This window comes from Cherax quadricarinatus, chromosome 43 (assembly GCF_038502225.1).
Source record: "Cherax quadricarinatus isolate ZL_2023a chromosome 43, ASM3850222v1, whole genome shotgun sequence".
Classification (NCBI taxonomy): domain Eukaryota; kingdom Metazoa; phylum Arthropoda; class Malacostraca; order Decapoda; family Parastacidae; genus Cherax; species Cherax quadricarinatus.
Genome location: NC_091334.1, coordinates 31,926,433 through 31,952,733, shown reverse-complemented (window position 1 = coordinate 31,952,733; position 26,301 = coordinate 31,926,433). Strand labels below are relative to the sequence as shown.

General features: G+C 45.4%; 1 protein-coding gene across 3 annotated transcripts in view; it reads right to left on the bottom strand.

Moving 5' to 3' along the window:
• The window catches only part of LOC128694173 (CKLF-like MARVEL transmembrane domain-containing protein 4), a 535,755-nt gene that overhangs the window by 84,547 nt on the left and 424,907 nt on the right, over positions 1-26,301 (bottom strand). For all 3 annotated transcript variants that reach the window (XM_070093830.1, XM_070093831.1, XM_053784148.2), the window contains exon 2: positions 21,562-21,729. In XM_070093830.1, the coding sequence (XP_069949931.1) occupies positions 21,562-21,729 (168 nt within the window). The remainder of the gene's footprint in view (positions 1-21,561; positions 21,730-26,301) is intronic.

The window sequence follows — 26,301 nt, the reverse complement described above, 5'->3', positions numbered from 1 at the left end:
GCATACATTCTGATACTGGAACCTTGAGGTGATCCTGGCAGCAAACATTCTGATACTGGAACCTTGAGGTGATCCTGGCAGCAAACATTCTGATACTGGAACCTTGAGGTGATCCTGGCAGCAAACATTCTGATACTGGAACCCTGAGGTGATCCTGGCAGCAAACATTCTGATACTGTAACCTTGAGGTGATCCTGGCAACATACATTCTGATACTGGAACCCTGAGGTGATCCTGGCAGCATACATTCTGATACTGGAACCCTGAGGTGATCCTGGCAGCAAACATTCTGATACTGGAACCTTGAGGTGATCCTGGCAGCAAACATTCTGATACTGGAACCCTGAGGTGATCCTGGCAGCAAACATTCTGATACTGGAACCCTGAGGTGATCCTGGCAGCATACATTCTGATACTGGAACCCTGAGGTGATCCTGGCAGCAAACATTCTGATACTGGAACCCTGAGGTGATCCTGGCAGCATACATTCTGATACTGGAACCTTGAGGTGATCCTGGCAGCAAACATTCTGATACTGGAACCTTGAGGTGATCCTGGCAGCATACATTCTGATACTGGAACCTTGAGGTGATCTTGGCAGCATACATTCTGATACTGGAACCTTGAGGTGATCCTGGCAGCATACATTCTGATACTGGAACCTTGAGCTGATCCTGGCAGCAAACATTCTGATACTTAAACCTTTAGGTGATCCTGGCAGCAAACATTCTGATACTGGAACCTTGAGGTGATCCTGGCAGCATACATTCTGATACTGGAACCTTGAGGTGACCCTGGCAGCATACATTCTGATACTGGAACCTTGAGGTGATCCTGGCAGCAAACATTCTGATACTGGAACCTTGAGGTGATCCTGGCAGCATACATTCTAATACTGGAACTTTGAGTTGATGCTGGCAGCAAACATTCTGATACTGGAACCCTGAGGTGATCCTGGCAGCAAACATTCTGATACTGGAACCCTGAGGTGATCCTGGCAGCATACATTCTGATACTGGAACCCTGAGGTGATCCTGGCAGCAAACATTATGATTCTGGAACCCTGAGGTGATCCTGGCAGCATACATTCTGATACTGGAACCTTGAGGTGATCCTGGCAGCAAACATTCTGATACTGGAACCTTGAGGTGATCCTGGCAGCAAACATTCTGATACTGGAACCTTGAGGTGATCCTGGCAGCAAACATTCTGATATTGGAACCCCAAGGTGATCCTGGCAGCAAACATTCTGATACTGGAACCTTGAGGTGATCCTGGCAGCAAATATTCTGATACTGGAACCTTGAGGTGATCCTGGCAGCATACATTCTGATACTGGAACCTTGAGGTGATCCTGGCAGCAAACATTCTGATACTGGAACCTTGAGGTGATCCTGGCAGCATACATTCTGATACTGGAACCTTGAGGTGATCCTGGCAGCAAACATTCTGATACTGGAACCTTGAGGTGATCCTGGCAGCATTCTGATACTGGAACCCTGAGGTGATCCTGGCAGAATACATTCTGATACTGGAACCCTGAGGTGATCCTGGCAGCAAACATTCCGATACTGGAACCCTGAGGTGATCCTGGCAGCAAACATTCTGATACTGGAACCCTGAGGTGATCCTGGCAGCAAACATTCTGATACTGGAACCTTGAGGTGATCCTGGCAGCAAACATTCTGATACTGGAACCTTGAGGTGATCCTGGCAGCATACATTCTGATACTGGAACCTTGAGGTGATCCTGGCAGCAAACATTCTGATACTGGAACCTGCCACTTTAGACTGTCTACACTCAGACAACTACCACTTTAGACTGTCTACACTCATACAACTACCACTTTAGACTGTCTACACTCAGACTACCACTTTAGACTGTCTACACTCAGACAACTACCACTTTAGACTGTCTACACTCATACAACTACCACTTTAGACTGTCTACACTCAGACAACTACCACTTTAGACTGTCTACACTTAGACTACCACTTTAGACTGTCTACACTCAGACAACTACCACTTTAGACTGTCTACACTCATACAACTACCACTTTAGAATGTCTACACTCAGACAACTACCACTTTAGACTGTGTACACTCAGACAACTACCACTTTAGACTGTCTACACTCATACAACTACCACTTTAGACTGTCTACACTCAGACAACTACCACTTTAGACTGTCTACACTCAGACAACTACCACTTTAGACTGTCTACACTCATACAACTACCACTTTAGACTGTCTACACTCAGACAACTACCACTTTACTGTCTACACTCAGACAACTACCACTTTAGACTGTCTACACTCATACAACTGCCACTTTAGACTGTCTACACTCATACAACTGCCACTTTAGACTGTCTACACTCAGACTACCACTTTAGACTGTCTACACTCAGACAACTACCACTTTAGACTGTCTACACTCATACAACTACCACTTTAGACTGTCTACACTCAGACAACTACCACTTTAGACTGTCTACACTCATACAACTACCACTTTAGACTGTCTACACTCAGACAACTACCACTTTAGACTGTCTACACTCAGACAACTAACACTTTAGACTGTCTACACTCATACAACTACCACTTTAGACTGTCTACACTCAGACAACTACCACTTTACTGTCTACACTCAGACAACTACCACTTTAGACTGTCTACACTCATACAACTGCCACTTTAGACTGTCTACACTCAGACAACTACCACTTTAGACTGTCTACACTCATACAACTGCCACTTTAGACTGTCTACACTCAGACAACTACCACTTTAGACTGTCTACACTCATACAACTGCCACTTTAGACTGTCTACACTCAGACAACTACCACTTTAGACTGTCTACACTCATACAACTACCACTTTAGACTGTCTACACATACAACTGCCACTTTAGACTGTCTACACTCAGACAACTACAACTTTAGACTGTCTACACTCATACAACTACCACTTTAGACTGTCTACACTCATACAACTACCACTTTAGACTGTCTACACTCAGACAACTACCACTTTAGACTGTCTACACTCAGACAACTACCACTTTAGACTGTCTACACTCATACAACTACCACTTTAGACTGTCTACACTCAGACAACTACCACTTTAGACTGTCTACACTCAGACAACTACCACTTTAGACTGTCTACACTCATACAACTACCACTTTAGACTGTCTACACTCATACAACTACCACTTTAGACTGTCTACACTCAGACAACTACCACTTTAGACTGTCTACACTCATACAACTGCCACTTTAGACTGTCTACACTCAGACAACTACAACTTTAGACTGTCTACACTCATACAACTACCACTTTAGACTGTCTACACTCAGACAACTACCACTTTAGACTGTCTACACTCAGACAACTACCACTTTAGACTGTCTACACTCAGACAACTACCACTTTAGACTGTCTACACTCAGACAACTACCACTTTAGACTGTCTACACTCAGACAACTACCACTTTAGACTGTCTACACTCAGACAACTACCACTTTAGACTGTCTACACTCAGACAACTACCACTTTAGACTGTCTATACTCAGACAACTACCACTTTACTGTCTACACTCAGACAACTACCACTTTAGACTGTCTACACTCAGACAACTACCACTTTAGACTGTCTACACTCATACAACTGCCACTTTAGACTGTCTACACTCAGACAACTACCACTTTAGACTGTCTACACTCAGACAACTACCACTTTAGACTGTCTACACTCATACAACTGCCACTTTAGACTGTCTACACTCAGACAACTACAACTTTAGACTGTCTACACTCATACAACTGCCACTTTAGACTGTCTACACTCAGACAACTACCACTTTAGACTGTCTACACTCAGACAACTGCCACTTTAGACTGTCTACACTCAGACAACTACCACTTTAGACTGTCTACACTCAGACTACCACTTTAGACTGTCTACACTCAGACAACTACCACTTTAGACTGTCTACACTCAGACAACTACCACTTTAGACTGTCTACACTCAGACAACTACCACTTTAGACTGTCTACACTCAGACAACTACCACTTTAGACTGTCTACACTCAGACAACTACCACTTTAGACTGTCTACACTCAGACAACTACCACTTTAGACTGTCTACACTCAGACAACTGCCACTTTAGACTGTCTACACTCAGACAACTGCCACTTTAGACTGTCTACACTCAGACAACTGCCACTTTAGACTGTCTACACTCAGACAACTGCCACTTTAGACTGTCTACACTCAGACAACTGCCACTTTAGACTGTCTACACTCAGACAACTACCACTTTAGACTGTCTACACTCAGACAACTACCACTTTAGACTGTCTACACTCAGACAACTACCACTTTAGACTGTCTACACTCAGACAACACCACTTTAGACTGTCTACACTCAGACAACTACCACTTTAGACTGTCTACACTCAGACAACTACCACTTTAGACTGTCTACACTCAGACAACTACCACTTTAGACTGTCTACACTCAGACAACACCACTTTAGACTGTCTACACTCAGACAACTACCACTTTAGACTGTCTACACTCAGACAACTACCACTTTAGACTGTCTACACTCAGACAACTACCACTTTAGACTGTCTACACTCAGACAACTACCACTTTAGACTGTCTACACTCAGACAACTGCCACTTTAGACTGTCTACACTCAGACAACTGCCACTTTAGACTGTCTACACTCAGACAACTACCACTTTAGACTGTCTACACTCAGACAACTACCACTTTAGACTGTCTACACTCAGACAACTACCACTTTAGACTGTCTACACTCATACAACTACCACTTTAGACTGTCTACACTCAGACAACTACCACTTTAGACTGTCTACACTCAGACAACTGCCACTTTAGACTGTCTACACTCAGACAACTGCCACTTTAGACTGTCTACACTCAGACAACTACCACTTTAGACTGTCTACACTCAGACAACTACCACTTTAGACTGTCTACACTCAGACAACTACCACTTTAGACTGTCTACACTCAGACAACACCACTTTAGACTGTCTACACTCAGACAACTACCACTTTAGACTGTCTACACTCAGACAACTACCACTTTAGACTGTCTACACTCAGACAACACCACTTTAGACTGTCTACACTCAGACAACTACCACTTTAGACTGTCTACACTCAGACAACTACCACTTTAGACTGTCTACACTCAGACAACACCACTTTAGACTGTCTACATTCAGACAACTACCACTTTAGACTGTCTACACTCAGACAACTGCCACTTTAGACTGTCTACACTCAGACAACTACCACTTTAGACTGTCTACACTCAGACAACTACCACTTTAGACTGTCTACACTCAGACAACTACCACTTTAGACTGTCTACACTCAGACAACTGCCACTTTAGACTGTCTACACTCAGACAACTACCACTTTAGACTGTCTACACTCAGACAACACCACTTTAGACTGTCTACACTCAGACAACTACCACTTTAGACTGTCTACACTCAGACAACTGCCACTTTAGACTGTCTACACTCAGACAACTGCCACTTTAGACTGTCTACACTCAGACAACTGCCACTTTAGACTGTATACACTCAGACAACTACCACTTTAGACTGTCTACACTCAGACAACTACCACTTTAGACTGACAACTACCACTTTAGACTGTCTACACTCAGACAACTACCACTTTAGACTGTCTACACTCAGACAACTACCACTTTAGACTGTCTACACTCAGACAACTACCACTTTAGACTGTCTACACTCAGACAACTACCACTTTAGACTGTCTACACTCAGACAACTACCACTTTAGAATAATCCAGAATTATCAAATATGAATTATTATAAAGGATTATTAAATCATAACTACATGTTAATATTTTTGAAGACTTATTTAACAAAGATAACCCAGGATAACCCAGGATAACCCAAGATAACCCAGGATAACCCAGGATAACCCAAGATAACCCAGGATAACCCAAGATAACCCAGGATAACCCAAGATAACCCAGGATAACCCAGGATAACCCGAGATAACCCAGGATAACCCAAGATAACCCAAGATAACCCAGGATAACCCAGGATAACCCAGGATAACCCAAGATAACCCAGGGTAACCCAAGATAACCCAGGATAACCTAGGATAACCCAGGATAACCCAAGATAACCCAGGATAACCCAAGATAACCCGAGATAACCCAGGATAACCCAAGATAACCCAGGATAACCCTGGATAACCCAAGATAACCCAGGATAACCCAGGATAACCCAGGATAACCCAAGATAACCCAGGATAACCCAGGATAACCCAAGATAACCCAGGATAACCCAGGATAACCCGAGATAACCCAGGATAACCCAGGATAACCTAGGATAACCCAAGATAACCCAGGATAACCCGAGATAACCCAGGATAACCCAGGATAACCCGAGATAACCCAGGATAACCCAGGATAACCCGAGATAACCCAGGATAACCCAGGATAACCCAAGATAACCCAAGATAACCCAGGATAACCCAGGATAACCCAGGATAACCCAAGATAACCCAGGATAACCCAAGATAACCCAGGATAACCCAAGATAACCCAGGATAACCCAAGATAACCCAGGATAACCTAGGATAACCCAGGATAACCCAAGATAACCCAGGATAACCCGAGATAACCCGAGATAACCCAGGATAACCCAAGATAACCCAGGATAACCCAGGATAACCCAAGATAACCCAGGATAACCCAGGATAACCCAGGATAACCCAAGATAACCCAGGATAACCCGAGATAACCCAGGATAACCCAGGATAACCCAAGATAACCCAGGATAACCCAGGATAACCCAGGATAACCCGAGATAACCCAGGATAACCCAGGATAACCCGAGATAACCCAGCATAACCCGAGATAACCCAGGATAACCCAGGATAACCCAAGATAACCCAGGATAACCCAAGATAACCCAGGATAACCCAAGATAACCCAGGATAACCCAAGATAACCCAGGATAACCCAGGATAACCCAAGATAACCCAGGATAACCCAGGATAACCCAGGATAACCCGAGATAACCCGAGATAACCCAGGATAACCCAAGATAACCCGAGATAACCCAGGATAACCCAAGATAACCCAGGATAACCCAAGATAACCCAAGATAACCCAGGATAACCCAGGATAACCCAAGATAACCCAAGATAACCCAGGATAACCCAAGATAACCCAAGATAACCCAGAATAACCCAAGATAACCTAAGATAACCCAAGATAACCCAAGATAACCCAAGATAACCCAGGATAACCCAAGATAACCCAAGATAACCCAGAATAACCCAAGATAACCCAAGATAACCCAGGATAACCCAAGATAACTCAGGATAACCCAGGATAACCCAGGATAACCCAGGATAACCCAAGATAACCCAGGATAACCCAAGATAACTTAGGATAACCCAGGATAACCCAAGATAACCCAGGATAACCCAGGATAACCCAAGATAACCCAGGATAACCCAGGATAACCCAAGATAACCCAGGATAACCCAAGATAACCCAGGATAACCCAGGATAACCCAAGATAACCCAGGATAACCCAGGATAACCCAGGATAACCCAGGATAACCCAGGATAACCCAAGATAACTCAGGATAACCCAGGATAACCCAAGATAACCCAAGATAACCCGAGATAACCCAGGATAACCCAGGATAACCCAAGATAACCTGAGATAACCCAGGATAACGCAAGATAACCCGAGATAACCCAGGATAACCTAAGATAACCCAGGATAACCCGAGATAACCCAGGATAACCCAGGATAACCCAAGATAACCCAGGATAACCCAGGATAACCCAAGATAACCCAAGATAACCCAGGATAACCCAGGATAACCCAAGATAACCCAAGATAACCCAGGATAACCCAGAATAACCCGAGATAACCCAGGATAACCCAGAATAACCCGAGATAACCCAGGATAACCCAGGATAATCCGAGATAACCCAGGATAACCCGAGATAACCCAGGATAACCCAGGATAACCCGAGATAACCCAGGATAACCCAGGATAACCCGAGATAACCCAGGATAACCCAGGATAACCCAAGATAACCCAGGATAACCCAGGATAACCCAAGATAACCCGAGATAACCCAGGATAACCCGAGATAACCCAGGATAACCCATGATAACCCAGGATAACCCGAGATAACCCAAGATAACCCAAGATAACCCGAGATAACCCAGGATAACCCAAGATAACCCAGGATAACCCAAGATAACCCAGGATAACCCAGGATACCCCAAGATAACCCAGGATAACCCGAGGGGTATTAAGCCAGAGAGACTTAATAACCCAAGGTAACTCCAGATTATCCCTGGAGGGATAACCCATGAAAACCCACGATATTTACCCAGGAGTTAATTATCCCAGGATAACCGAATAATTTATACTCCAGATGATTAACAGCACAAGATAACTCAAGATTATTATTAGTGGATGGCCAGTTATCCAGGATAACTAGAGCTTATTAACCACAAGGGTTAAAACCAGGATAATCTAAACTTTACCCAAGAGGGTTAACTCAGGATTACTAAACCCAACGATAACCCAACACAGGGGGATAATAACCCAGCAGTGTCCAATGTATTAACCCAGGAATGATAATAAGCCTGATAATCCAGTGTAAGATAAACCACGATGATTATTTCTGATCCGTTAATAACCAAAGATATAATACTAGTGTTAATAATCCAGGATAATCCAAGGTTACTAATATCTAAAGAATTAATAACTCAGGATAACCCAAGATTATTATCCTTGAGGGTTAGTGCCCGAGGATAACCCAAGAATACCCTGGTGGAAGATTGAGACACTTATGCAGCATATGGGAATCTTTATTCAGGAAACGTTTCGCCACACAGTGGCTTCATCAGTCCAATACAAAGAGGAAGGCGTAAGGAAAGGAGGAGTATGAGGTAATCAGTCCCTCAGCCTGGAGTCGATGTGTTCAGTCCATCAATCTTGTAGAATGTACAGCATAGGGCCGTAGACGTGGCTTATATACTGTTGTGAGGTGACGTGAAGCAGATGGAGGCGGGGTCATAGTGGTACCATCCACTAGTCGAAGTAGGTCTTTGTCCAAAGGTTGAACAAGCGTTGAAGAATTCTTTGAAGAATTCTCCAGGCTGAGGGACTGATTACCTCATACTCCTCCTTTCCTTACGCCTTCCTCTTTGTATTGGACTGATGAAGCCACTGTGTGGCGAAACGTTTCCTGAATAAAGATTCCCATATGCTGCATAAGTGTCTCAATCTTCAACTTGTCGGTTTTTCAAACCATTCATCACAATACCCTGGTGGGTTAGTGCCCGAGGATAACCCAAGATCATTATCCTGAAGGGTTAGTTCCCGAGGATAACCCAAGATCATTACCCTGGTGGGTTAGTTCCCGAGGATAACCCAAGATTATTACCCTGCTGGGTTAGTTCCCGAGGATAACCCAAGATTACCCTGGTGGGTTAGTGCCCGAGGATAACCCAAGATTACCCTGGTGGGTTAGTGCCCGAGGATAACCCAAGATTATTATCCTGAAGGGTTAGTGCACGAGGATAACCCAAGATTATTATCCTGAAGGGTTAGTGCACGAGGATAACCCAAGATTATTACCCTGCTGGGTTAGTTCCCGAGGATAACCCAAGATTAAAATCCTGGAGGGTAAATGCCCCAGAAAACCCTAAGATTAATCCTGGTGGGTTAGTGCCCGAGGATAACCCAAGATTATTACCCTGGTGGGTTAGTTCCCGAAGATAACCCAAGATCATTACCGTGGTGGGTTAGTTCCCGAGGATAACCCAAGATTACCCTGGTGGGTTAGTGCCCGAGGATAACCCAAGATCATTACCGTGGTGGGTCAGTTCCCGAGGATAACCCAAGATTACCCTGGTGGGTTAGTGCCCGAGGATAACCCAAGATCATTACCCTGGTGGGTTAGTTCCCGAGGATAACCCAAGATTACCCTGGTGGGTTAGTGCCCGAGGATAACCCAAGATCATTACCCTGGTGGGTTAGTGTCTGAGGATAACCCAAGATTACCCTGGTGGGTTAGTGCCCGAGGATAACCCAAGATTACCCTGGTGGGTTAGTGCCCGAGGATAACCCAAGATTACCCTGGTGGGTTAGTGCCCGAGGATAACCCAAGATCATTACCCTGGTGGGTTAGTGTCTGAGGATAACCCAAGATTACCCTGGTGGGTTAGTGCCCGAGGATAACCCAAGATTACCCTGGTGGGTTAGTGTCCGAGGATAACCCAAGATTACCCTGGTGGGTTAGTGTCCGAGGATAACCCAAGATCATTACCCTGGTGGGTTAGTGTCTGAGGATAACCCAAGATTACCCTGGTGGGTTAGTGCCCGAGGATAACCCAAGATTACCCTGGTGGGTTAGTGTCCGAGGATAACCCAAGATCATTACCCTGGTGGGTTAGTGTCTGAGGATAACCCAAGATCATTACCCTGGTGGGTTAGTGTCTGAGGATAACCCAAGATTACCCTGGTGGGTTAGTGCCTGAGGATAACCCAAGATTACCCTGGTGGGTTAGTGTCCGAGGATAACCCAAGATCATTACCCTGGTGGGTTAGTGTCTGAGGATAACCCAAGATTACCCTGGTGGGTTAGTGCCCGAGGATAACCCAAGATTACCCTGGTGGGTTAGTGTCCGAGGATAACCCAAAATCATCACCCTGGTGGGTTAGTGTCCGAGGATAACCCAAGATTACCCTGGTGGGTTAGTGTCCGAGGATAACCCAAGATCATTACCCTGGTGGGTTAGTGTCTGAGGATAACCCAAGATTACCCTGGTGGGTTAGTGCCCGAGGATAACCCAAGATCATTACCCTGGTGGGTTAGTGTCTGAGGATAACCCAAGATTACCCTGGTGGGTTAGTGCCCGAGGATAACCCAAGATCATTACCCTGGTGGGTTAGTGCCCGAGGATAACCCAAGATCATTACCCTGGTGGGTTAGTGTCTGAGGATAACCCAAGATTACCCTGGTGGATTAGTGCCCGAGGATAACCCAAGATTATTAACAAAGAGGGTCAGTACCCATGGATAATCCAGAAAATTATCTTGGGATAACCCATAATTATTTACCCTGAGTTATTAACCATGGATAACCAAAGATAATTAGCTTAATAGGATTATTAACCACGCATAACCCACGATTATTTATCATGAAAGATTAATAACCATGGATAACCCAAGATTATTTACCCTGCGAGGGTTATTAACATTGGATAACGAAAGATCATTTATTCCGGAGAGTTAAAACCCAGGATAAACCAAGTTTATTATCCAAGAAGAGTCAGGTATACAGAAACTTCCATGAATAACACTGAAGGTTTATCCCAGGATAACACTGAAGGTTTATCCCAGGATAACACTGTAGGTTTATCCCAGGATAACACTGTAGGTTTATCCCAGGATAACACTGTAGGTTTATCCCAGGATAACACTGTAGGTTTATCCCAGGATAACACTGAAGGCTTATCCCAGGATAACACTGTAGGTTTATCCCAGGATAACACTGTAGGTTTATCCCAGGATAACACTGTAGGTTTATCCCAGGATAACACTGGAGGTTTATCCCAGGATAACACTGTAGGTTTATCCCAGGATAACACTGTAGGTTTATCCCAGGATAACACTGTAGGTTTATCCCAGGATAACACTGTAGGTTTATCCCAGGATAACACTGTAGGTTTATCCCAGGATAACACTGAAGGTTTATCCCAGGATAACACTGAAGGTTTATCCCAGGATAACACTGTAGGTTTATCCAAGGATAACACTGTAGGTTTATCCCAGGAAACACTGTAGGTTTATCCCAGGATAACACTGAAGGTTTATCCCAGGATAACACTGTAGGTTTATCCCAGGATAACACTGTAGGTTTATCCCAGGATAACACTGGAGGTTTATCCCAGGATAACACTGTAGGTTTATCCCAGGATAACACTGAAGGTTTATCCCAGGAAAACACTGCAGGTTTATCCCAGGATAACACTGGAGGTTTATCCCAGGATAACACTGTAGGTTTATCCCAGGATAACACTGAAGGTTTATCCCAGGATAACACTGGAGGTTTATCCCAGGATAACACTGTAGGTTTATCCCAGGATAACACTGTAGGTTTATCCCAGGATAACACTGAAGGTTTATCCCAGGATAACACTGAAGGTTTATCCCAGGATAACACTGAAGGTTTATCCCAGGATAACACTGAAGGTTTATCCCAGGATAACACTGAAGGTTTATCCCAGGATAACACTGAAGGTTTATCCCAGGATAACACTGAAGGTTTATCCCAGGATAACACTGAAGGTTTATCCCAGGATAACACTGTAGGTTTATCCCAGGATAACACTGTAGGTTTATCCCAGGAAACACTGTAGGTTTATCCAAGGATAACACTGAAGGTTTATCCCAGGATAACACTGTAGGTTTATCCCAGGATAACACTGTAGGTTTATCCCAGGATAACACTGTAGGTTTATCCCAGGATAACACTGGAGGTTTATCCCAGGATAACACTGTAGGTTTATCCCAGGATAACACTGAAGGTTTATCCCAGGATAACACTGCAGGTTTATCCCAGGATAACACTGGAGGTTTATCCCAGGATAACACTGTAGGTTTATCCCAGGATAACACTGAAGGTTTATCCCAGGATAACACTGGAGGTTTATCCCAGGATAACACTGTAGGTTTATCCCAGGATAACACTGTAGGTTTATCCCAGGATAACACTGAAGGTTTATCCCAGGATAACACTGAAGGTTTATCCCAGGATAACACTGAAGGTTTATCCCAGGATAACACTGAAGGTTTATCCCAGGATAACACTGAAGGTTTATCCCAGGATAACACTGAAGGTTTATCCCAGGATAACACTGAAGGTTTATCCCAGGATAACACTGAAGGTTTATCCCAGGATAACACTGAAGGTTTATACCAGGATAACACTGTAGGTTTATCCCAGGATAACACTGAAGGTTTATCCCAGGATAACACTGAAGGTTTATCCCAGGATAACACTGAAGGTTTATCCCAGGATAACAGCGAAGGTTTATCCCAGGATAACACTGAAGGTTTATCCCAGGATAACACTGAAGGTTTATCCCAGGATAACACTGAAGGTTTATCCCAGGATAACAGCGAAGGTTTATCCCAGGATAACACTGAAGGTTTATCCCAGGATAACACTGAAGGTTTATCCCAGGATAACACTGAAGGTTTATCCCAGGATAACACTGCAGGTTTATCCCAGGATAACACTGCAGGTTTATCCCAGGATAACACTGGAGGTTTATCCCAGGATAACACTGTAGGTTTATCCCAGGATAACACTGAAGGTTTATCCCAGGATAACACTGAAGGTTTATCCCAGGATAACAGCGAAGGTTTATCCCAGGATAACACTGAAGGTTTATCCCAGGATAACACTGGAGGTTTATCCCAGGATAACACTGTAGGTTTATCCCAGGATAACACTGAAGGTTTATCCCAGGATAACACTGAAGGTTTATCCCAGGATAACACTGAAGGTTTATCCCAGGATAACACTGAAGGTTTATCCCAGGATAACACTGAAGGTTTATCCCAGGATAACACTGAAGGTTTATCCCAGGATAACACTGAAGGTTTATCCCAGGATAACACTGAAGGTTTATCCCAGGATAACACTAGGTTTATCCCAGGATAACACTGAAGGTTTATCCCAGGATAACACTGAAGGTTTATACCAGGATAACACTGTAGGTTTATCCCAGGATAACACTGAAGGTTTATCCCAGGATAACACTGAAGGTTTATCCCAGGATAACAGCGAAGGTTTATCCCAGGATAACACTGAAGGTTTATCCCAGGATAACACTGAAGGTTTATCCCAGGATAACACTGAAGGTTTATCCCAGGATAACAGCGAAGGTTTATCCCAGGATAACAGCGAAGGTTTATCCCAGGATAACACTGCAGGTTTATCCCAGGATAACACTGAAGGTTTATCCCAGGATAACACTGCAGGTTTATCCCAGGATAACACTGCAGGTTTATCCCAGGATAACACTGGAGGTTTATCCCAGGATAACACTGAAGGCTTATCCCAGGATAACACTGAAGGTTTATCCCAGGATAACACTGCAGGTTTATCCCAGGATAACACTGCAGGTTTATCCCAGGATAACACTGAAGGTTTATCCTAGGATAACACTGAAGGTTTATCCCAGGATAACACTGGAGGTTTATCCCAGGATAACACTGGAGGTTTATCCCAGGATAACACTGTAGGTTTATCCCAGGATAACACTGGAGGTTTATCCCAGGATAACACTGCAGATTTATCCCAGGATAACACTGGAGGTTTATCCCAGGATAACACTGGAGGTTTATCCCAGGATAACACTGCAGGTTTATCCCAGGATAACACTGAAGGTTTATCCCAGGATAACACTGGAGGTTTATCCCAGGATAACACTGGAGGTTTATCCCAGGATAACACTGGAGGTTTATCCCAGGATAGCACTGAAGGTTTATCCCAGGATAACACTGAAGGTTTATCCCAGGATAACACTGGAGGTTTATCCCAGGATAACACTGGAGGTTTATCCCAGGATAACACTGCAGGTTTATCCCAGGATAACACTGCAGGTTTATCCCAGGATAACACTGCAGGTTTATCCCAGGATAACACTGCAGGTTTATCCCAGGATAACACTGCAGGTTTATCCCAGGATAACACTGCAGGTTTATCCCAGGATAACACTGAAGGTTTATCCCAGGATAACACAAGGTTCTTAACCTCAGGGGGGATAGCCAAAGATAAATAATTTTTTTGGATTATTAACCCAGGATAACCCAAGATAATTCACCTCACAGGGTTAATGTGGAGACATAACTCAAGATAATTAACTGAATTTGAATAATAACCCAGGATAACCCAAGACAGTTAACCCTGGAAGGATAAATAACAAAGATTATGGAAGCAGAGATAATCCAATGATAACCCAGGATAAGTAATTAGGGAGGAATACAATCCCAAGATAACCCAAGAGTGTTAATAAAGGCGAGTTATTAATCCAAGATAATCCAAGGCGAGTTATTAATCCAAGATAATCCAAGGCGAGTTATTAATCCAAGATAATCCAAGGCGAGTTATTAATCCAAGATAATCCAAGGCGAGTTATTAATCCAAGATAATCCAAGGCGAGTTATTAATCCAAGATAATCCAAGGCGAATATTAATCCAAGATAATCCAAGGCGAGTTATTAATCCAAGATAATCCAAGGCGAATATTAATCCAAGATAATCCAAGGCGAGTTATTAATCCAAGATAATCCAAGGCGAGTTATTAATCCAAGATAATCCAAGGCGAGTTATTAATCCAAGATAATCCAAGGCGAGTTATTAATCCAAGATAATCCAAGGTGAGTTATTAATCCAAGATAATCCAAGGCGAGTTATTAATCCAAGATAATCCAAGGCGAGTTATTAATCCAAGATAATCCAAGGCGAGTTATTAATCCAAGATAATCCAAGGCGAGTTATTAATCCAAGATAATCCAAGTAAACAAAGTAAGATAATTCAAGATATATAATATAAACAATTTAAATAATCAGCCTCTGAGGGTTGATAATCCAAGATAACTCAAGATTTTCCTCAGAGAGGTATTAACCAAAGAAAACTCAAAATTATAAACATTGGATATACCTTAACATACCCTTGATGAGTTTCAAGAGTTTTCCTACACCTTGGTCAACCAGGCTGTTGCTGCCGGCAGTCTGCTAGCCCGGATATCCATCACCACCTATTTGATGTATCTCTTGGAGGAGGTGCAAGTCGAGTTTCACATGATAACTTCTGGGAACACGAATGTTGATACAATGTTTTCTTAGTGTGCCCATGGCGCCCCTACTTTTCACTAGTTTTTTTCACATTGTCTCCATTATCTCTCCAGTATGTTGTTTTGACCGTAGACTTGGAACTAGGCCCTCAAGTACCTTCCACGTACATGTTATTATGTATTTTTGTCTCCTCTATTCCAGAGAGTACATATTTAGGACTAAATAAGTACACTTTACTGACTGTGTGCAAGTGGTGAACGATGTGTGTACCTGGAGATGAATGGTATTAAACACCGTCACGATGGGTGGAGATGAATGGTATTAAACACCGTCACGATGGGTGGAGATGAATGGTATTAAACACCGTCACGATGGGTGGAGATGAATGGTATTAAACACCGTCACGATGGGTGGAGATGAATGGTATTAAACACCGTCACGATGGGTGGAGATGAATGGTATTAAACACCGTCACGATGGGTGGAGATGAATGGTATTAAACACCGTCACGGTGGGTGGAGATGAATGGTATTAAACACCGTCACGGTAGGTGGAGATGAATGGTATTAAACACCGTCACGGTGGGTGGAGATGAATGGTATTAAACACCGTCACGGTGGGTGGAGATGAATGGTATTAAACACCGTCACGGTGGGTGGAGATGAATGGTATTAAACACCGTCACGGTGGGTGGAGATGAATGGTATTAAACACCGTCACGATGGGTGGAGATGAATGGTATTAAACACCGTCACGATGGGTGGAGATGAATGGTATTAAACACCGTCACGATGGGTGGAGATGAATGGTATTAAACACCGTCACGATGGAAAAATAGACACAAATGATTTAAAAGACTTTATCAAGACACAAACAGATCTGTTTGTGTCTTGATAAAGTCCACTGTGTGGGCGAAACGTCAATAAAGGATCACATTACACTGTATTTGTCTATTTCTCGATCTGTGTATCTGTTGCAGCTGTGATAACTCTCCTGCCATGAACAGAGTCGTCAACACTGAACAATACTCTAAGTAAAACAGCACAAGTGATTTGAACACTGTCATAATAATAATAATAATAATAATAATAATAATAATAATAATAATAATAATAAATGATAATTTTTATTTTTACAAGTACATGATACAGCTACTACTTACCTAGCTGACACGACTAGCATACTATACAGAAAGTCCTGTACCTACTTACTGCTAGGAGAACAGGTGAAGTACTTGTAAGGAAACATTGTTAAAGTTTTACCTATCCCAGGATCGATCCCGGACCCTCAGTGTGGGAACTGAGGATGCTATCTACCAAGCAACGAGCATCCACAGACAATATTACACAGGGGTTCTCTGCGTGTTTCTATCGTTATATCAGGTGATCTTCCTGCACTTTGTATAGCGTTCCAAGTAACGAAATTGTAATAACACGACTATGAAGACGCATGATGGGTGAGGATTGAACTCATGGCCCGTGAGTTTTAGGACGTCACATGGCAGGTGGTCCAGTGGCTGCACTCTGGTCTGACAGAGTCAGGAATCACCTGTCATGAGTTCGTCCGTCATAAATGGTTTATTATTTATATATCTAAGCAATTGGAACTTAAACAAATTACATGAACATAGGAGAGAGTAAAGCTTATGACGACATTTCGGTCGAACTTGGACCAGTGTGACTTGTGTATGGTCCAAGTCGGACCGAAACGTCGTTGTAAGTCTTTTTGTCTCCTACGTGCATGTGATTTGTTTAAGTTCCAGTTAGGTTAGATATAGAAAGAATGAAACACTGATCACGGACGAGCTCATGGTAGGTGATTCTACACTGTGAGAGCAGAGTGCAGCCACTGGACCACCTGCCATGTGACTTAAAACTCACTAGTCATGAGTTCAATCCTGACGCATTATGCGTCTTGTCTGTGGTCATGTTATTACGATCTCGTGAGTTGCGGGTTATTATTGTATTGTTTCAGTCACAGTATTGTACCATTTGTTCCTCAGATGAAATTTAAGCCACCACTGAACATCATGTTCTTCTCCACTGACCACTGGAACACTTGGGGTTCCATCCTCTTGCAATTTTTCCACGTTTGCAAATGATGATACGAACCTGGCGAGTGGTTTTATTTAGGCTATGAAAATAAGAAACTGTAGAGGCACTAAGATAGTGTCTTGAGGTAGTAAGCTTTCAGCTTAGTTTATGCTGGATCGTGTCTAGTTTACACCCTCTCAGTGTTCTGTTAGAAGGTTGAATAACCGTGTCACTCATGGTGTGTGCCTCACCCCATATGATCGCATTTGTCAAACTCCTTTACAAAGACCAGCGCCTCTGTGATTCTGCCATAATAATTTAGTTGTCACAGGTATGATCAGCCCCAAATTCATACAGGTTTGAGTTGTGTAGATTGTGTTGTTCCATAAGTTTTATGATGTGAGATGTTAAGATGACTGTTTTTTTTTACCAGTGTTCTGCTGTTCATGCTAGTAGTATTTTGCGCTTCTATATAAATAAGGAACTGTACGAATCTGGTCCAGGTCCAGGTCCAGGTCCAGCATGAAAGGGCTTGTTTTATTTTTTTTCGGATTCTACCGAGATTAATTTAACTGTTAGTTACACTAATCTTTGTATGTTTTGCTTCTCCATCCTGTAATCCTTTCCTAGATTCCTGAATATTGATTCATATTAGTTTTCCAAGGCGCACATTCTTTCTGCTTAAGCCTCCATTTTCTCGGAATTTCATGGCTGACGACTACCCACATATACTATACACATGTGTGTGTCTGTACTACACATGTGCATGTGTATGTTCTCACCTGTATGTACTCACTTGTATGTGGTTGTTGGGGTCAAGTCTGAGCCACTTGTCATACCTATTCATATACCTATGTATAAAGCATCATTCCACTACTGCATCGTCCAGGTTATTCCACTTCCTGACCACCTGAGGCTGAAGAAATATTTCCTGACATCCCTGTGACTCAACTATGTCTGCGTGTACCCATTACTCACTTCTCGACCAGTTTGTCCTTGTCCACATTATCTAGTTTTGTAAGTACATTGTATATCATTACCTCACCTTCCCTGGTTCGTCTATGCTGTAATGTCAGGTTTAGTTTCTTTAGTTTGTCCAATTTCCTAACGTGTTTCATCAGGTGTAGGGTTCCATGGAGGTGGTGCATACTCCAAGATGGGCCTGACATGTCTACTCAAGGTTCATTAATGACTTTATAGGGACTCTTGAGATAAATCATTTAATGTGTGCCTCAGACTATGTGCTCCGTCTTTCTCCTTAAGTGAGGTCTGCAGCGTCTGTTCCCATAATCTATACTCAAATTTCCGGTCTTCTTATACCTTTTCCAATATTTATGACGTTGTATTTTCTGGGGTTTATTTCAAGCAACCACTTACCTGACCAATCCTGCAATCTATTAAGATCCATTTATATCCTATCCTTATCGTCGTCGTTACTTTTTCTGCTTATGAGTTTAACATCTGAAAACAAGAATACACCGGTCTCCTTTGGCATGTCATTTACATATACTATGAACAATACTAATGCTAGTACGGAGTCTTGTGAGGTGTTGCTGGTTACTCCTGCCAGTCAAACATCTGTCCTCAGGTCCTCCATCCATTCGTTGACTGTTTCTTAGTTTTGTCTCAATCTCTTGCGAGTTACATTATCAAGTTCCATCATAACATCCATAAATTCGCCTCTTCCCAGGTGCACTCACCACTTGCATGGTGGACATAACGATAACACTGGTCTCTCTCTTAAATATTGCGACTACATTCGCTGTCCTCCAGATACCTGTCAATTGTTCTGTATCCAGTGACTTGTCGTAGATCTTAGTGGTCTAGATAGTGCCTCTGTTCTCTCTTGCAGAATCCATTGTGACTCTTTGGCAAGATCCATTTTGACGACGGCTTTGAGGGGACATGAGCTAGAGTTCGTCACGGCCACGCTGACGATAATTCATCTGTAAAAACTTGCATTTTTGGTCACAGTGGTGGCCCATGCTAACCTTCCTATGGTGTATAAATATACCTGGTTATATGAATCTTATTGTAGCAGCTGGTCCAGTGGCTTACGCACTGGCCTGGAGTTTCACGACTCACTCGCCATGGGTTCTATCCCCACCCGTACCGTAATTTGTGTGTGTTTACTCACCTAGTTACTCGCCTAGTTGTGGTTGCAGGGGTCGAGTCCGAGCTCCTGGCCCCGCCTCTTCACTGATCGCTACTAGGTCACTCTCCCTGAGCCGTGAGCTTTATCATACCTCTGCTTAAAGCTATGTATGGATCCTGCCTCCACTACATCGCTTCCCAAACTATTCCACTTACTGACTACTCTGTGGCAGTTGTGTGTGTGTGTGTGTGTGTGTGTGTGTGTGTGTGTGTGTGTGTGTGTGTGTGTGTGTGTGTGTGTGTGTGTGTTATATACACATGCACATACACATAAGTTAGTGTTCCAGACCAGTAAATTAGTGGCAGAAGTCATTAACAAGATGCACAAACGTTATACGGATGTTTAAACAATATTTACATATTGGTTAATTAACTGCGATGATAACCTAACTTTCCAGCCAAAGTTACATAGTAATTTCATTATGAACTTCATAACAATTCCCTAAATTTTTGACAACTGGTTCCCGTTTATCTATGAAATAACGGAAATGGAATTAATTTAACGGCATTAGCAGAATTATGCGTCTTTTTAATTACTTTTTTAAACAAGTCTAAAAAAAGATGGTAGAGGAGAATATATATTTTTAATGAATGATTTTTTCAATATTCCGGTTAAAATTGATGCCAATAATTAACAAACTTAACAATATATAATGTTAAAATGAAGAATATTGAATTTAATAGAAATCTTGTAAAAATTATAGGACCGCAAAGGGAGTCTATAAACTTTTTGTGAAGTGTAATAACCTCTTCTGAGACACTTACAGTGAGTAGCCAATCAATGGGGAGGTAATAACCTCTTCTGAGACACTTACAGTGAGTAGCCAATCAATGGGGAGGTAATAACCTCTTCTGAGACACTTACAGTGAGTAGCCAATCAATGGGGAGGTAATAACCTCTTCTGAGACACTTACAGTGAGTAGCCAATCAATGGGGAGGTAATAACCTCTTCTGAGACACTTACAGTGAGTAGCCAATCAATGGGGAGGTAATAACCTCTTCTGAGACACTTACAGTGAGTGGCCAATCAATGGGGAGGTAATAACCTCTTCTGAGACACTTACAGTGAGTGGCCAATCAATGGGGAGGTAATAACCTCTTCTGAGACACAGTGAGTAGCCAATCAATGGGGAGGTAATAACCTCTTCTGAGACACTTACAGTGAGTAGCCAATCAATGGGGAGGTAATAACCTCTTCTGAGACACTTACAGTGAGTGGCCAATCAATGGGGAGGTAATAACCTCTTCTGAGACACTTACAGTGAGTAGCCAATCAATGGGGAGGTAATAACCTCTTCTGAGACACTTACAGTGAGTAGCCAATCAATGGGGAGGTAATAACCTCTTCTGAGACACTTACAGTGAGTAGCCAATCAATGGGGAGGTAATAACCTCTTCTGAGACACTTACAGTGAGTAGCCAATCAATGGGGAGGTTGATAGCGTTCTTGAGGTTGAGGAGGTAGATAAAACACCAGATGGAGGTAGAGACGAAGGCAGTAACCACCACGAAGAGGAACCAGTGTGTGCCCTTGGTCCAGGCCGGGGCAGCACACGCCATGCACAGGATACCCATCACCTGCACAACACAAATATTATAATTACAAACTTTATATACAATTATCTTTTTTAATCGGGTAAAAGGACACAAGTGCAGCTAATGCGATGTTTTATTTTGGCAACGTTTCGCTCTCCAGGAGCTTTATCAAGCTGTTACGACTTAACAATGATCATTATATTTAACAATGTTGGTAATTCTAGTTTTATATGTATTTTTTTATCACCAGAATAATTACTAACAGAAAACTAAATAAATATTAATTGTCAATTATAATAAACAAAATTAATATACAGATGGACGGAATAATTAGTAATATAACAGTGAATTACCAGTAATGAGAATTATCATTATTTTAATGGGGGAATTAAATAATTATTACTAAATGAAGTGAGAAACTTAAATATTGAATTAAATAATGAAGAAGGAAAATTTTGAGAAAGTTGATGTGGTAGAGTGAGTGTACTCTGAAGGACGGCTGGAGCCTGTGTACTCTGAAGGACGGCTGGAGCCTGTGTACTCTGAAGGACGGCTGGAGCCTGTGTACTCTGAAGGACGGCTGGAGCCTGTGTACTCTGAAGGACGGCTGGAGCCTGTGTACTCTGAAGGACGGCTGGAGCCTGTGTACTCTGAAGGACGGCTGGAGCCTGTGTACTCTGAAGGACGGCTGGAGCCTGTGTACTCTGAAGGACGGCTGGAGCCTGTGTACTCTGAAGGACGGCTGGAGCCTGTGTACTCTGAAGGACGGCTGGAGCCTGTGTACTCTGAAGGACGGCTGGAGCCTGTGTACTCTGAAGGACGGCTGGAGCCTGTGTACTCTGAAGGACGGCTGGAGCCTGTGTACTCTGAAGGACGGCTGGAGCCTGTGTACTCTGAAGGACGGCTGGAGCCTGTGTACTCTGAAGGACGGCTGGAGCCTGTGTACTCTGAAGGACGGCTGGAGCCTGTGTACTCTGAAGGACGGCTGGAGCCTGTGTACTCTGAAGGACGGCTGGAGCCTGTGTACTCTGAAGGACGGCTGGAGCCTGTGTACTCTGAAGGACGGCTGGAGCCTGTGTACTCTGAAGGACGGCTGGAGCCTGTGTACTCTGAAGGACGGCTGGAGCCTGTGTACTCTGAAGGACGGCTGGAGCCTGTGTACTCTGAAGGACGGCTGGAGCCTGTGTACTCTGAAGGACGGCTGGAGCCTGTGTACTCTGAAGGACGGCTGGAGCCTGTGTACTCTGAAGGACGGCTGGAGCCTGTGTACTCTGAAGGACGGCTGGAGCCTGTGTACTCTGAAGGACGGCTGGAGCCTGTGTACTCTGAAGGACGGCTGGAGCCTGTGTACTCTGAAGGACGGCTGGAGCCTGTGTACTCTGAAGGACGGCTGGAGCCTGTGTACTCTGAAGGACGGCTGGAGCCTGTGTACTCTGAAGGACGGCTGGAGCCTGTGTACTCTGAAGGACGGCTGGAGCCTGTGTACTCTAAAGGACGGCTGGAGCCTGTGTACTCTAAAGGACGGCTGGAGCCTGTGTACTCTGAAGGACGGCTGGAGCCTGTGTACTCTGAAGGACGGCTGGAGCCTGTGTACTCTGAAGGACGGCTGGAGCCTGTGTACTCTGAAGGACGGCTGGAGCCTGTGTACTCTGAAGGACGGCTGGAGCCTGTGTACTCTGAAGGACGGCTGGAGCCTGTGTACTCTGAAGGACGGCTGGAGCCTGTGTACTCTGAAGGACGGCTGGAGCCTGTGTACTCTGAAGGACGGCTGGAGCCTGTGTACTCTGAAGGACGGCTGGAGCCTGTGTACTCTGAAGGACGGCTGGAGCCTGTGTACTCTGAAGGACGGCTGGAGCCTGTGTACTCTGAAGGACGGCTGGAGCCTGTGTACTTTGAAGGACGGCTGGAGCCTGTGTACTCTGAAGGACGGCTGGAGCCTGTGTACTCTGAAGGACGGCTGGAGCCTGTGTACTCTGAAGGACGGCTGGAGCCTGCGTACTCTGAAGGACGGCTGGAGCCTGTGTACTCTGAAGGACGGCTGGAGCCTGTGTACTCTGAAGGACGGCTGGAGCCTGTGTACTCTGAACGGCGTCCAGGTGTCTTAAACGAGGCTTGGGAGTATTAAGGTTGCATGTGGACAAGTAGTGGAGGAAGCCGGGTATCAGAGCCGGGTGTCAGGGCTGGGTGTCAGGGCTGGGTGTCAGGGCTGGGTGTCAGGGCTGGGTGCCAGGGCCGGGTGTCAGGGCCGGGTGTCAGGGCCGGGTGTCAGGGCCGGGTGTCAGGGCCGGGTGTCAGGGCCGGGTGTCAGGGCCGGGTGTCAGGGCCGGGTGTCAGGGCCGGGTGTCAGGGCCGGGTGTCAGGGCTGGGTGTCAGGGCTGGGTGTCAGGGCTGGCTGCCAGGGTAGTTGAACCCTCTAAATGTACGCAAGAATGTCAGAGTTAGAGTTGCCAAGCAATGATGCCTGGCAGCTGCAGCTCCACTACTGGTGGTGAGTATCTCACTCTGCCTCAACACATGCCAGGTTATATCTGTTGGTGGTTCTGGGAATTATCACACCTGCTGCCCACTCTCAAACCTGCTGCCCACTCTCACACTTGTTGCCCACTCTCACACCTGCTGCCCACTCTCAAACCTGCTGCCCACTCTCACACTTGTTGCCCACTCTCACACCTGCTGCCCACTCTCAAACCTGCTGCCCACTCTCACACCTGCTGCCCACTCTCACACCTGCTGCCCACTCTGAAACCTGCTGCCCACTCTCACACTTGTTGCCCACTCTCACACCTGCTGCCCACTATCACACCTGCTGCCCACTCTCACACTTGTTGCCCACTCTCACACCTGCTGCCCACTCTCACACCTGCCCACTCTCACACCTGCTGCCCGCTCTCACACCTGCTGCCCACTCTCACACCTGTTGCCCACTCTCACACCTGCTGCCCACTCTAACACCTGCTGCCCACTCTCACACCTGCCCACTCTCACACCTGCTGCCCACTCTCACACCTGCTGCCCACTCTCACACCTGCTGCCCACTCTCACACCTGCTGCCCACTCTCACACCTGTTGCCCACTTTCACACCTGTTGCCCACTCTCACACCTGTTGCCCACTCTCACACCTGCCCACTCTCACACCTGCTGCCCACTCTCACACCTGCTGCCCACTCTCACACCTGCTGCCCACTCTCACACCTGCTGCCCACTCTCACACCTGCCCACTCTCACACCTGCTGCCCACTCTCACACTTGTTGCCCACTCTCACACCTGCTGCCAACTCTCACACCTGCCCACTCTCACACCTGCTGCCCACTCTCACACCTGTTGCCCACTCTCACACCTGCTGCCCGCTCTCACACCTGCTGCCCACTCTCACACCTGCCCACTCTCACACCTGCTGCCCACTCTCACACCTGCTGCCCACTCTCACACTTGTTGCCCACTCTCACACCTGCTGCCCACTCTCACACCTGCTGCCCACTCTCACACCTGTTGCCCACTCTCACACCTGCCCACTCTCACACTCTCACACCTGTTGCCCACTCTCACACCTGCTGCCCACTCTCACACCTGTTGCCCACTCTCACACCTGCTGCCCACCCTCACACCTGCTGCCCACTCTCACACCTGTTGCCCACTCTCACACCTGCTGCCCACTCTCACACCTGTTGCCCACTCTCACACCTGCTGCCCACTCTCACACCTGTTGCCCACTCTCACACCTGCTGCCAACTTTCACACTCACACCTGTTGCCCACTCTCACACTGCTGCTGCCCACTCTCACACCTCTCACTCTCACCTGCCCACTCTCACACCTGCTGCCAACTTTCACACCTGCTGCCCACTCTCACACTTGTTGCCCACTCTCACACCTGCTGCCCACTCTCACACCTGCTGCCCACTCTCACACCTGCTGCCCTCTCTCACACCTGCTGCCCACTCTCACATCTGCTGCCCACTCTCACACCTGCTGCCCACTCTCACACCTGCTGCCCACTCTCACACCTGCTGCCCACTCTCACACCTGCTGCCCGCTCTCACACCTGCTGCCCACTCTCACATCTGCTGCCCACTCTCACACCTGCTGCCCACTCTCACACCTGCTGCCCACTCTCACACCTGCTGCCCACTCTCACACCTGCTGCCCACTCTCACACCTGCTGCCCACTCTCACACCTGCTGCCCACTCTCACACCTGCTGCCCACTCTCACACCTGCTGCCCACTCTCACACCTACTGCCCACTCTCACACATGCTGCCCACTCTCACACATGCTGCCCACTCTCACACCTGCTGCCCACTCTCACACCTGCTGCCCACTCTCACAACTGCTGCCCACTCTCACACCTGCTGCCCACTCTCACACCTGTTGCCCACTCTCACACCTGTTGCCCACTCTCACACCTGCTGCCCACTCTCACATCTGCTGCCCACTCTCACACCTGTTGCCCACTCACAAACCTGCTGCCCACTCTCACACCTGCTGCCCACTCTCACACCTGTTACCCACTCTCACACCTGCTGCCCACTCTCACACCTGTTGCCCACTCTCACACCTGTTGCCCACTCTCACACCTGCTGCCCACTCTCACACCTGCTGCCCACTCTCACACC